Source organism: Ovis aries, chromosome 8 (assembly GCF_016772045.2).
Source record: "Ovis aries strain OAR_USU_Benz2616 breed Rambouillet chromosome 8, ARS-UI_Ramb_v3.0, whole genome shotgun sequence".
Taxonomy (NCBI): Eukaryota; Metazoa; Chordata; class Mammalia; order Artiodactyla; family Bovidae; genus Ovis; species Ovis aries.
In genome coordinates this window covers 72,886,946-72,901,692 of record NC_056061.1, presented here as the reverse complement: position 1 = coordinate 72,901,692, position 14,747 = coordinate 72,886,946, and the positions used below count along the sequence as shown (strand labels likewise).

At 41.1% G+C, this 14,747-nt stretch overlaps 1 protein-coding gene across 6 annotated transcripts in view; it reads right to left on the bottom strand.

Annotated features, from left to right (window-relative positions):
• Positions 1 to 14,747, bottom strand: part of SASH1 (SAM and SH3 domain containing 1) — a 347,119-nt gene that overhangs the window by 60,264 nt on the left and 272,108 nt on the right. For 5 of the 6 annotated variants that reach the window (XM_027972535.2, XM_060419800.1, XM_042253775.1 and 2 more), the window contains 2 exons: positions 12,375 to 12,487; positions 2,692 to 2,793 (listed from right to left, as the gene is read on the bottom strand). In XM_027972535.2, coding sequence (XP_027828336.1) covers positions 2,692 to 2,793; positions 12,375 to 12,487 — 215 coding nt within the window. The remainder of the gene's footprint in view (positions 1 to 2,691; positions 2,794 to 12,374; positions 12,488 to 14,747) is intronic. The other variant, XM_060419799.1, reaches the window with a different exon arrangement.

Below are 14,747 nucleotides of genomic sequence, written 5' to 3'. Positions count from 1 at the left end.
GCAAAAATACTGGAATGGGTTGCCACTTCCTCCTCCAGGGGTTCTTCCCGACCCAGGGATCGCATCCATGTCTCCCGCTGGCAGGCAGATTCTTTACCATTGCACCACCTGGGAAGCTCCTCAGCTTTTTGTGAAACATAGGAATGTAAGAAAAGGCGTATATTTTGGAAAGATGACTGGCTGTATGGAGCATTAACGAGAAGAAACAAGAGACTGAAAACATGGAGGCAGAGTTGTTTCCAAAATTTAAGGAAGAAATGTGCTAATAAACAAAATCATTGTGTAACAGATGAAAAAAAGCGAACTCCCTTCATTTTCATGTCATGAAGTTTGATGACTACACCATGAAATGTCTATCTGAAACTCTGGAACTCGAATTCCTATGATCTTGGTGGAACTCTTGGGAAGTACGGTTTTGGTCATTTTAAAATGAATAATAAAAGGCATCAAAACTGGAAGAGAAGAAATGAAATTGCCTCTGTTCTTGGGTGACATGGTCTTACATATAGAAAACACTAGATTATACACGTGTACACACACATTCTATTGGACATAATAATGAAATTCCACAAAGTCGCAGAGTACAAAATTAATGTATGAAAGTCAGTTCCATCTTTACATACTGATAATAAACATTTTGAAAAGGAAATTAATGTTATCATATGTAAAAATAACAATAAGAATAAAATACTTAAATTTAACCAAGGAGGCAAGACTTTAATACTGAAAACCACAAAACAATGCTGAAAGACCAATAAGATGTAAATAAATGGAAGGATAGCCTGTTTCATGGATTGGAAGACTTCATATTGTTAAGATGACAATACTACCCAAATTGATCTACAAATCCAATGCAATCCCTATCAAAATCTCATGGTTCTTTTTGCAGAAATAGAAAAATCCAGCCTAAAACTCTTATGGAATCTCAAGGGATTTTAATATCTAAAACAGTCTGAAAAAGAGCCAAGTTGGAAGGCTTACATATCCCAATTTCAAACCTTTCTATAAAGCTACATTAATCAAAAAGGACAGACATATGAACCAATGAACAAAATAAGAGAACTGAGAAATAAACCCTTGCATATATGGTCAATTAATTTTCAAAAAAGGTACTAAAACCATTCAATGAAGAAAGGACAGTCTTTTCAACAAACGGTTCTGGGAAAACAGGAATCTAGCCACAAAACAATAAAGTTGGATGCATATGTTCTATCATATACCAACAATAACTTAAAATGGGTCATAGACCTAAACTTAAGAGCTAAAACTGTAAACTCTTAAAAGAAAATACAGGAGGAGGGAGGTGGGAGGGGGATTCAGGATGGGGAACACGTGTACGCCCATGGTGGATTCACATTGATGTATGGCAAAACCAATACTATATTGTAAAGTAACTAGCCTCCAACTAAAATAAATAAATTTAAATTAAAAAAATACAGGAGAAAATCTTCACCACAACTATTTGGCAATGATTTCTTGGATATGATACCAAAAGCAAATGCAAATTAGATTTCAAAATTTAAAACTTTGATACCTCAAAGGACGTTATCAAGAGAGTAAAAAGGTGGGACTTCCCTGGTGGTCTGCATGAGTTATGTCCCTGGTCAGGGAACTACGATCCCACATGCCACAAGGCATGGCCAACAAAAAAGAGTGAAAAGGCAATTCATATAATGGGAAAGAATATTTACAAGTCATGTACCATATACGGGATTAATATTCAGAATATATAAAGAACTCTTACAACTCAACCAATAGAACAAAAACACAATTAAAGAATGGGCAAATAACTTGGTAAACACTTCTATAAAGAATATATTAAAATGGTCAAGCACATAAAAAAGGATGCTTAAACATTAGAGAAACCAAATCTTAGACCCTAGAGAAATCAAATCTAAACCACAATGAGACATCATTCTATACTCATTCGGAATGGCTAGGCAGGGGAATCAAAAGTGTTAGTGAGGAAGCAGAGAAATTAGAACTTCCATGTAGCTGTCAAGAACGTGAAATGGTTTAGCTGCTGCGGAAAACTGAACAGCATCGCCTCAAAAAGTTAAACAGAGAAATTAAACAAAAATGGTATCCATGTGCAGTGGAATATTGTTCATCCATAGAAAGGAATGAAGTTCTGGTACAGCTGTAATAGGGATGAGTCTAGAAAACATGGGGCTAAGTGAAATAATAAACCAGACACAGAGGACACTGATTGTATGAGTTCACTTCTATAGGCACTTTATAAGTACCTAGGCTAGTCATATTCATAGAGACAGGAAGTAAAATGGGGTTGCCAGGAGTTTGGAGAAGGTGGAGCGAGAATGGAGTTATTGTTTAAGGGTTATGGAATATCTGTGTTGGATAATGAAAAAGTTCAGGAAGTGGGTTGAGGAGATGGTTGTACAGCAAAGTGTATGTATCTAGTGCTACTGAATTGAACATTTAAAATGCTTACAATGGTAACTTTTAAGTTGTACTTGACCATAATAAAGCAACCAAACTAACCAGCATGAACAGTACTATTCCAACTGCAGATTATCAGGGAAAGAAAAGAATAACACCTCAGAAGAGACGCCTCTTTTCAGATCCAGGTGGGAGGTGGTAATTGCAAAAAGAAGCCCAAAGGCTGAAATGGTGGAGGCTGTCCCTTTTTAGTAGAACCGGTTAAGATGCTCAAAGAGACAGTAAACTTACATTGCAGTTTGATGAGCCATCAAATGTTGGGTAAGAACCGTCTGGCCAGTCGGCAGGGTCCAAGGCAGTGGACTGCCGGTGCTGGGCCTCGTACTCCTTGAGCTGCAACAAGAGAAAACGGAAGACTGAAACGGAAATAACAGCCCAGACTGTCTACCAAGCAGCAGAAAGAATACTCTGGGCACCATCTTCACACCACTGTTGGTGACCAAATGCCAGCCAAAGACAAAAGTCCCCAAACAGAAAGAAGATACAAGCCCTGTCTTGAAGGTTTGCATCTAAATCAAACCAAGAGACACAATGGACTCCTTGTATTCTGTATTCCAAAAAGAACCTTGATTTTCCTTCTCCAACACCCTCCAACATCAAGACTCACCTTTCTCAGTTTAATTGGAAGTCTGATAACAGAAATTGTCTGTAGTCTGGCCTCTGGATTACCTCTCCTTGCAGAACACACAAGGTGTAGACTTGGGATATTTTAGTAAAACAGAGGTGGAAGCCAGAAAGTGATTTTTAAAAACTGCTTTCTTGTCCTGACTGCCTCGAATTCAGTTCCATGTTATCATCTAATAAATGTTATAGGATTTATTTGGGATTCTCTGGATGAGAGAACAATATATTTTGAATATGTTCAGAGACATTTAATGTTTGACAAATGAAGTATTACAGAAAATTAACCAATGTAACCTAGCAGAAGTAGATGAATGTGCTTTCTGAATGGCAATGTGAGAAGTTCCAGGTACTTGCCTAAAAACAGGTAGAAATTTAGCTATCTGCATGATACAATTAAGTTGTTGCTGCATTAAAATTCTGTTATAAAGCAGTTTTTAGATACAAATTTAGGACATTGATAAAATCACGGTCCATGAATCAAGACACCAAAAAACGGAAACAATATGACCTAACAGCCCAGGAGATGATATCAGGACTGTCCTTTACCACTGGAGCTATGTGGATGTAGCAAAGCCATTCTACTAGAAAAAAGGCAAGCTTCCAAAGCCTTATTTCCACTTTGAAATTTTTCTCTGTGCACACTTGTGACAGGAAATGGACTGGGTAAGGCAGACAATATTAACAAGTAAGGGTTCCCAAATAGCTTAACCTCCCTGTGCTTCAGTTCCTTCACATGGAAAACGTGATGACAATAAACTGTCTCACAGGACTGTTATTAGAAAAAGTAAGATAACACAGCAAGCTTAACACACTGCACCCTTTGCAACAGACTTATGATGGTATTATCGAACTTCCCTGGTGACTCAGATGGGAAAGAATCCTCTGCCAATGCTGGAGATGTGGGTTCAATCCCTGGGTTGGGAAGATCTCCTGGAGAATGGAATGGCTAGCCATTCCAGGATTCTTGCCTGGAAAATTCCGTGGACAGAGGAACTTGGCAGACTACAGTCCATGGGGCCACAAAGAGTCAGACACAACTAAGTGACTAACATACACACTTTATTATCACCCTTGTGGTTTCAGGTAAAAGAGAGCTCAAAGTTCACATCAATTCTAGACATCTGAACTTCTGCTTATTCAGGCACTTAATATTATTTTAATCTTTGTAGTATATTAGGGGGATTGATATGCTCTAATCTCTGTAATACACTTAAGTGACGTACTAGCATGCTCTTCCTTTCCAGAAGTGCATTATTCTTCCTGTATGAGCAAAACAGCTGCCTTCTGAAAAGGGGGATTATCATCTGCTTTTCAGGGTCCCTGCCGTACTTTACTCAAATTAGCCCCAAGTTCCCTGAGGCACTAAATAAGCAGTTCATCTTTAGGAAAACAAAACGAAGTCCTCCCCAGTTAATCATAAGCAGACAACATTTTTCTTTTGCTATCTGTCCATTTCCATCATTTATCTTGAAGCCTAAGAGTACATGTGCTTCTTCTTTCTTAAAAAAAAAAAAAAAAATTCATTTGTTGGTTTCATGGCTTGTGGGATCTTAGTTCCCCAATCAGGGATTGAACTCAGGTCCTTGGCAGTGAGTGCGTAGAGTCATAACTACTGGACCACCAAGGAATTTCCCATGTGCTTCTGATAAACATTCAGATTTGTGCTCTATCTAAATTTACCTTGATTTTTAACTTCCTAACTTAAAAAAAAAAAAAAACAACAACAAGATCTTTAACATTTTACAATGAAAAAAGCCTGGCTATTATTTACCTAGTTACTCTTTTATAATCCACTCTGCTCCCAAAGACAATTGATGATGTTCATTTGAGAAACGTGTGTATTTTAAAGCAAAGTTATGGAGCTTTACTTTAATTCTGGGAGTTTTTAAATAATGGCATTTTAAAGTGTGTGTGTGAGCATGTGTGTTGGTGTCTGTCTGTCCATCTGTCTATCTCAGGAGGAACTCTACCTTCACATCCCTTTTTCCCAAGTCTCGTAGTTTTCTCATACTTGAAGTCTATGACATGATGCTTAGAGGGATGGCCATCTTATCCTACTGTAAAGACTTTCATGGTGAGCAATTCTAAAATGTTCCCAATTCTACGAGTGCTTATTATAAAGAACATTTATATTTAATCCAAGTTTCCTCCAGCTGCAATCTTCATTCATTTCCTTTTATTCTCTCATCAGTAGAGACGAAAACAAAACTCTCTTCAGTACATCCTAAAGATGGACTTTTAATAATCCTTCATATACTTGAAGACAGTGAATAAGTTCTTTGCTGCTTCTTTTCTGAGATAAATCCTTTCCAATTTCAGCCCACGAGACCTATTTTTAAAAAACCCTCAATCACTTGTTGCTCTCCTATGGCCTCTCTTCATGAGCCTTTAGCTGCCCACATTCCTATGATTGATGTGCAAGAGCTGCTACAAGGAAATGATTCAATAATATATGTGGGTTCTCAGCTCATAATCTCATGCTCTGGTATACCAGATGCCCAGACTCCCTTTTAAAAAAGAAAAAGAAAAACACCTGTTCTCCAATTTCCCAGTTACCATAGATATGGACTCAGGCATATACCCTTCTCAGGAGAACTATCCATGGTCAACGGTTTGAAGGAACTGTTCAGTTAAAAAAAATTACAAAAATCGTTAAGTTAAGCTGCTGTCTTTTTAAATCACATACTGTTTACACAGAGTTAATTCATAAACTTCATTCTCTTTAAATGCTTTTGCAACTTACAGTGGTGTTTCACATATTAGTTCTTTGCAGCCTTTTTCATTTTTATCTTTGTATTGATAACTGGCAGAGAAGACAACGGCACCCCACTCCAGTACTCTTGCCTGGAAAATCCCATGGATGGAGGAGCCTGGTGGGCTGCAGTCCATGGGGTCACTAAGAGTTGGACACGACTAAGCGACTTCACTTCCACTTTTCACTTTTATGCATTGGAGAAGGAAATGGCAACTCACTCCAGTGTCCTTGCCTGGAGAATCCCAGGGACAGGGGAGCCTGGTGGGCTGCCGTCTCTGGGGTCACACAGAGTTGGACACGACTGAAGCGACTTAGCAGCATTGATAACTGGGTTTTTGGGAAAGTGAATCATGGACATATTCTTCACAGAGGGTAAATACTCATCAATCAGATCAAATCCATATAAACAAAGCACCATGGGCCAAATTGTATTCATTTGAACATAGGTAAAATTTTCCCCAATATGGTGCTAGTGGTAAAGTTTCCTGCCAGTGCAGGAGACTAAGAGACATGGGTTCAACCCCTGGCTGGGGAAGATCCCCTGGAGGAGTGCATGACAAGCCACTCCAGTAATCTTACCTGGAGAATCGCATGGACAGAGGAGCCTGGCAGACTACTGGTCCATGGGGTCACAAAGAGTCGGACAAGACTGAGTGACTAACACTTTCACTTTAAAAGTTGCCCCGATACAGGAACACTGGGTGATACACCCAGCCCAGATGAGAGAAAACCTTCTCTCCTGATGCTGGGCTGTCCTGTCACAACTAACGTCTAGACATTCTACCTAGGGGTCTGTTTTTGCCCCTAACCTTCAATTACTTACTTAAATTCATTAACATTACAAAAATACAGTGCACAACAACAATTACATCAAGCAACAAATCGGAACACAACTTATTAGATTCCTCCTGACAAATCAGAGAAAAATCACACCTTCTTAGTAAGTCAAGACCAACCCTAGAAATTCCTCACAGGGGGCCACATCCCCATCTTGCACACACAGTCTCAGAACTGAATTCCTTGAACTGTAACTAGGCTGTGCAATATTATCTAAAGAGTGGTAAAATGATCACAGTACCTTAATTATACTGCGCATTTAACTGTGTCTGAATAGCAGCATGCAGACTTATGATAAAAATAATCTGAATCTTTGAAATATATATCAAAGTACACTAGTGTTTAAGGAACTCTGAACTGTGCTCCATGTGCCCCAAGGGCTGTGCAAGTCAGTGCCCTGAATACCACAGATATTTACTAGCTAGATTATATGAACTTTTAAGGGGTGTAACTTTAGAAAATTCAAATACAAAAAATGAATTGGAGGAGCTAATTATTAACGTTATTTTCCAAGTTCCTCCTTAGCTACAGTGAATGTGAAAACACATAAAAATTTTTTTTTTTTTTTGGCTTGTAAATATATGTTAACTTTATTTTTTTTTTTAAATAGTTTTTTATTTTTTAAATTTTAAAATCTTTAATTCTTACATGCATTCCCAAACATGAACCCCCCTCCCACCTCCCTCCCCATAACATCTTTCTGGGTCATCCCCATGAACCAGCCCCAAGCATGCTGCATCCTGCGTCAGACATAGACTGGCGATTCAATTCAAATGATAGTATACATGTAGTTTAACCTCTTGCAGAATGTCTTATGAATCAGACAACTCTCTGAAACAGATTATAATAATTCTTTAGTAACAGAAAAGCATTAAATACCTATGGGTCTTTTAGTCTCTGACTGACAGTGGAAGAGACACATGTATGACGTCAAGAAAGACCATTCTTACCATGGCCATTTTAGGAGGTCTAACTTTTTTTTTCATCTTTATTTTTATTTATTTGGCTGCATAGAGTCCCAGTTGTGGCCCGTGGGAACCAGTTCCCTGACCAGGGATCGAACCCAGCACCCCTGCATCAGGAGCACAGAGTCTTAGCCACTGGACCACCAGGGAATTCCCAGAGGTCTAACTCTTGATGTTTCGTTTATACAGTGATCAAATAAACTTAGACCCTTGAGCTGATCATAAGCTAAAGGAGGCAGATCCTTGGTTTTTCTTGTTTTGTCTCTGGCTGAAAGGAAGCCCATCCAGATGCTAGTAGCCAAGAATGCATCTTGCCTTGCCAAGAGCCGGCCAACAAGGTCCCCTGCTATTTCATCATCTGTCAATGGACACCCACCTTGGTGTGTAAAATCTAATAAAGTTTGGAGAAAGTTATCAATTTTTTCTTTAATCTGTTTCTGGATTGCCTTATACAAAACATTCTTGATGTCTTGATGGGCTCTGTCCTATAGGCAAAGGCAGCCAGCCTGGTAACAGCCAGGCTTCAGGGCTAAAACCTCCATCGACGTCCACACAGCTGTGCCACCTTTTCATAGAGTTGACTCCTGGTTTGACTCCATGCAAACAATGGCTAGCTGATAAAGGTATCAGCTAAGAAAGAGCATCTAATTTTTTTTCCTCCCCAACTTTGAAACTATTCTTTTGTTTCCTTTTCAATTATAGAAACGTGCCTCTTCAAGTTGACCGTGTTAACTTTTGACTGTGTTAACTAAGTTGATGCTTTAAACATTTTCTTCTGCTCCAAGAAAACTGAGTTTGATGCATCCTATGCAACTCTCTTTGGCATTGCCTCCTTCAGGATTGGAATGAAAGCTGACCTTTCCCAGTCCTGTGGCCACTGCTGAGTTTTCCAAATTTGCTGGCATATTGAGTGTAGCACTTTCACAGCATCATCTTTCAGGATATGAAACAGCTCAACTGGAATTCCATCACCTCCACTAGCCTTGTTCGTAGTGATACTTTCTAAGGCCCATTTGACTTCACATTCCAGGATGTCTGGCTCTAGATGAGTGATCACACCATCATGATTATCTTGGTCATGAAGATCTTTTTTGTATAGTTCTTCTGTGTATTCTTGCCACCTCTTCTTAGTATCTTCTGCTTCTGTTAGGTCCATACCATTTCTGTCCTTTATCATGCCCATCTTTGCATGAAATGTTCCCTTGGTGCCTCTAGTTTTCTTGAAGAGATCCCTAGTCTTTCCCATTCTGTTGTTTTCCTCTATTTCTTTGCATTGATTGCTGAGGAAGCCTTTCTTATCTCTTCTTGCTATTCTTTGGAACTCTGCATTCAGATGCTTGTATCTTTCCTTTTCTCCTTTGCTTTTCGCTTCTCTTCTTTACACAGCTATTTGTAAGGCCTCCTCAGACAGCCATTTTTCTTTTTTGCATTTCTTTTCCGTGGGGATGGTCTTGATCCCTGCCTCCTGTACAATGTCACGAACCTCCGTCCATAGTTCATCAGGCACTCTATCTATCAGATCTAGTCCCTTAAATCTATTTCTCACTTCCACTGTATAATCATAAGGGATTTGATTTAGGTCATACCTGAATGGTCTAGTGGTTTTCTCTACTTTCTTCAAATTAAGTCTGAATTTGGCAATAAGGAGCTCATGATCTGAGCCACAGTCAGCTCCTGGTCTTGTTTTTGTTGACTGTATAGAGCTTCTCCATTTGGCTACAAAGAATATAATCAATCTGATTTCAGTGTTGACCATCTGGTGATGTCAGCAATGTGTGAACCATGAACTTCCAGATGTTCAAGCTGGTTTTAGAAAAGGCAGAAGAACCAAAGATCAAATTGCCAACATCCGCTGGATCATCGAGAAAGCAAGAGAGTTCCTGAAAAACATCTATTTCTGCTTTATTGACTATGTCAAAGCCTTTGACTGTGTGGATCACAATAAACTGTGGAAAATTCTGAAAGAGATGGGAATACAGACCACCTGACCTGCCTCTTGAGAATCCTATATGCAGGTCAGGAAGCAACAGTTAGAACTGGAACAGACTGGTTCCAAATAGGAAAACGAGTAGGACAAGGCTGTATATTGTCACCCTGCTTATTTAACTTATATGCAGAGTACATCATGAGAAACGCTGGGCTGGAGGAAGCACAAGCTGGAATCAAGATTGCTGGGAGAAATATCAATCACCTCAGATATGCAGATGACACCACCCTTATGGCAGAAAGTGAAGAGGAACTCAAAACCTCTTGATGAAAGTGAAAGAGGAGAGTGAAAACGTTGGCTTAAAACTCAACATTCAGAAAACGAAGATCATGACATCTGGTCCCATCACTTCATGGGAAATAGATGGGGAAACAGTGGAAACAGTGTCAGACTTTATTTTGGGGGGCTCCAAAATCACTGGCAGATGGTGACTGCAGCCATGAAATTAAAAGACGCTTACTCCTTGGAAGAAAAGTTATGACCAACCTAGATAGCAAAGGTCCGTCTAGTCAAGGCTATGGTTTTTCCTGTGGTCATGTATGGATGTGAGAGTTGGACTGTGAAGAAGGCTGAGCACCGGAGAATTGAGGCTTTTGAACTGTGGTGTTGGAAAACACTCTTGAGAGTCCCATGGACTGCAAGGAGATCTAACCAGTCCATTCTGAGGTAGATCAGCCCTGGGATTTCTTTGGAAGGAATGATGCTGAAGCTGAAACTCCAATACTCTGGCCACCTCATGGGAAGAGTTGACTCATTGGAAAAGACTCTGATGCTGGGAGGGATTGGGGGCTGGAGGAGGGATTGGGGGCAGGAGGAGAAGGGGACGACAGAGGATGAGATGGCTGGATGGCATCACCGACTTGATGGATGTGAGTCTGAGTGAACTCCGGGAGATGGTGATGGACAGGGAGGCCTGGCGTGCTGCAACTCATGGGGTCGCGAAGAGTCGGACATGACTGAGCAACTGAACTGAACTGAACTGATGCAACTCTCTTGCCAAACACAGTTGCTGTCAGGATGAATGCAGACAGCTTCTGCATTCAGAGGTTCCGTTTTATGATTACAGTAGCCATGTAACAGCATCACTCCCCAGACAGTAAGTACACATCTTGCCCATCATGGTACAGTTAATATAGGTGTGTGTTTCTCACATGCATTTTCCAGGAATTCAACTGGACTTTTTCCAAGTGCTATGACACGCTCAAGGAATGGTACTGGAGAGAAGATGTATGGTGGACGTATTGCCCCAGCTAGGTTGGGTGGCTAAAGGTGGGGTGGGGCAGTGGGAGACCAGACTGAAGGTGAAGGGCAGGCAAAGGTAATCAGCAGCATGGACAGGATGTCACTTGTCCCCTTCTTCATCATTTCCCCAGCACACCTTCAGCCCACCAGGGATGCTGGCAGTTGAGATCACCCCTGCTCCTCTTCAATAGAGTGAAAGAAGCTGGCAGGCGGGCATCTGGTAGTAATCTTAGACCTCAGGTCTCCTACGACAGGTCCCACCTCCCACTGCCCTCAAGCGTTTTTTTCCCCCAGCATTGTCTCAGCAACATATTAAAGGTTTTTTTAAATTACTGATGTGTACATTTGGGTATTCTATAAATTTAGTTGGGTTTTCCTGATGGTTCAGCAGTAAAAAATCTGCCTGCCAATGCACGCAACCCAGGTTCCAATCCTGGGTCAGGAAGATTTTCTGGAGAGGGAAATGGCAACTCACTCCAGTATTCTTGCCTGGAGAATCCCACGAACAGAGGAGCCTGGCAGACTACAGTCCATGGGGTCACAAGAGTTGGACACGACTTAACTGACTAAACCACCTCTCAGTATGTTTGTCACTATTTCAAGGTTTCATACCTTCAAGATTCTGTTTAATGGTAAAGTCATACCTCATTCAATGATTCCTTAGTGACTTGAAATTCTAAATCTGCCTACTTTATGACTTGTCTACTATATGAACCAAGTATTCAAAGTAAAAGTCAAGAATTAATCAGTCAGTTAGTTGGGCAACAAAGTGGGAAATCTCTTAGGAATTGCTATCTTGATATTATCAGTGCTATTTCAGTGTCCTAAAGGCTTCTTTTAATGCCTAATTTAACTCAGAGCAAAATAAATAAATAAACAAACACAATAAACTATAATTTATATCTACTTACAAATGAAAGCAAGCAAAAGTTTAAGGTTTACAGATAAAGCTTGCCTTTTTATTCAAAGCTTAATTTATTGAAGGCTTCTTTTAGAACTAGTGTTTATAATTGTTGCATTTAACTTTTCCTTGGTGTTTATTGAGTAATCTATCATTATCAGTCTGTCCATTTACCCTTTGATGCCCCTGTCCTAGTCTCTTTGAGCTGCTATAACCAATCACCATAGACAGGGTGGCTTATAAACAACAGAAATTTCTCATAGTTTTGGAGGCTGGGAAGCCCAAGATCAAGGAGGTGGCAGATTTAGTGTCTGATGATGCCTAACTTCCTGGTTCACAGACAGCATGTGTCCTCACACAGGGGAAGGGGGTAAAGGAGCTCCCTGTGGCCTCTTTTATAAGCTCACTAATCCCATTCATAAGGGCTCCACTCTGAAGAGCTAATTACCTTCCAAAGGTCTCATCTCCAAATTAGGACTTAATATATAAATCTGGGGGGATGGGGGGAGGACAAAAACATTTAGTCTATAGCCATCCCTCAACATTTTTCAATGTAAGGCAGTCAGGTGCTCACAAATGTAAACCAAACACGCGCACTCTTACCCGAGCAAGCGCTTCTTCGATGGTGATCATCTTTTCCTTGACCATCATCATCAACTGAATCCGTTCCTCATCACTCATTGTTATCTCGCTCGCAACGTAACCCACATCTTCTCCTAGAGATCAAAAAAGAAAAACAATAAGAATGAGAAAGATAATAGAAAGATGCCAGCCTTGACTGTGTGTCATCTAGGACTAAGGGATGTGATTCAGGACCCTGTTCTTCATGGAGCCACAGCAGCAGGAATGGGCTGCATTTGGGGAAGCCAGAGAACCCATCTCATTGGAAAACAAGCTCCAAGAACATATGGATGTTACCATGGAAACAAATCCTTCAGAAGGATCAGAGTTTTTGTGGCAGAGAGTATAGTGGAGGAGTTTTAGAAGAAGACTAACAGGGAGTCTGGAGTGACCGCTCAGGCAGAGACCCAATTTAAAGATCCAGTTAGAGGGGACAAGCACTCCAGGGCTCCTTCAGCCTCTCTGTGTCCTTCCATTTCAAACATTAACAAGAAGAAAATGTTTGCATGGAAGATGGGAAGAGAATCCTCTTCTAAGACAGAGAACTTGAAGGTCACATGTCTGCCGCAGAAGAAAGCTCACAGCCTGGTAAAAGCCTGTGAAGTGTGTTGGTCACTCAGTCGTGTCCAGCTCCTTGCTTCCCTGTGGACGGTAGCCCACCAAACTCCTCTTTCCATGGAATTCTCCAAGCAAGAATACAGGAGTGGGTAAAAGCCTGTTTTTATAAAACAGTTTGACTGGTGTTCTTCAGGGGACATGCACAAGTAAATATAATCACAGGCGTGAAGTAGTTTCAGTTCATTAGAAGGAAGGTACTCTCTATGCAGATATCTGCAAGTGCCACTGCCATAAATACGTTTCCACCCTGTGAGGGGAACTCAACTTCCAGTGTGGAACTGAAGGCAGCCAGAACTGCAGAGGGAAAGAGAATTCCTCGATTAGCATCCTTTGGCAGAGTCTTCCTGAAAAGCGAACATAGCCATCTGCTCTCAATACGAGAGTCACGTTGGCGTAGGTGCCTCTGATCAGCGCGTGGGGAGGTTATGTCAGGTGCAGACGCGCTGTCACATGTAGCTGGAGTTCTTACCCCTCACCTTTCTCCTCCGCCACGTCTTTCCCACATGCACATCACCACCATCAGTGTCGTCAGGATGCTGGGCTACGGACTAAACGAGTCTGGCTGCAGACTTGTGGGAATGCATCGCGGTCAGGACCTACCTTGGAATTTATGTTCCCCTGTGTTTCCTTATCTCATTTCCATTTTGTAATCAATCAGTCCAGAAACACCGCTCAAGTTCCCTTCGCCACTCGGTCCCTTGTGCGAGAAGAGTGATGGTGTGTGCCAGGTGAGGGGAGAGAGAGCCTTGGCGGTGATTCATTTTACTATCTGCAACGCCTCCAGTGGTGGAGGGAGTTGCTTGGGTTTAAAAAGAAATCCACGTGAGCCAATGAACTGTTGGCTTCCTCCCTCCATCTCTCTCTTCTTTCTAAATAAGACTTTGTTAGAATCCGGGGTTTACTTTGAATCTCAAGTGATGCTGGGTGTGTCCCAAAAAGGAGAAACTGGGAATGTTTAAGAATAACTCCCTTAGAGCAAGACGACTTAAATAAGCCCACTGACGACTGCCAAGGAACCCAGGTGTGCCCCCTGGCATACAGGCTGCCCGTGTTTCTTGTTTCCGTGTGTATGAATAACTGTGCATTCTACACAGAGTAGGACCCTGAGATTTCGTGAAAGAAAAGAAGTCAGGCCAGCGGTGAGCAACTAAAAATGCTCATTTAATGATAACCTTATCCAGCCAGACTGGAATCTGGAAGTAGCTTTGTTTCCCCTCCCTGTCTGAATGCTGGAGAAACATAAATTATATAACTGGGCCTCAAAGGGATGACATATTTACTTACTATATAAACAACAACAACAGACACGGCCAAGAGGAGGGCAGGACTCCCTTCACAAAGCAGCCCGGGCAAATTCCCATGATGTCAGCCCATTAGACAGAGTTTCCAGGGGCAACAGCCCCATAACTGTCCCTGCCACAGAAAAGCATCAGAGTTCAGAAGACTGCAAAGGCCCCAAGTGGCAGGGCAGGGGGAGGGTCCAAAACTAACAAATGCTAAGACTTTCTAGACCCTTTTAGGGCCGATCTTGGCCAGGAAAGATCTCCCTGAGGTTGATGTGATTAAGAAAAGGAAAGATTTGGTCTCTGCTGTCAGATCTATGAAAAGAAAGGGCTGTGAACTCTTTCCGTTTTGTTTTCTTTGATTTAAAAAAAAAAAAAAAAGAAAAGGAAAAAAGAGAACCCACTGGGATGAAATCTTAAAGTAATGATAGGAATGTCAGAAAAGCTGAACAGT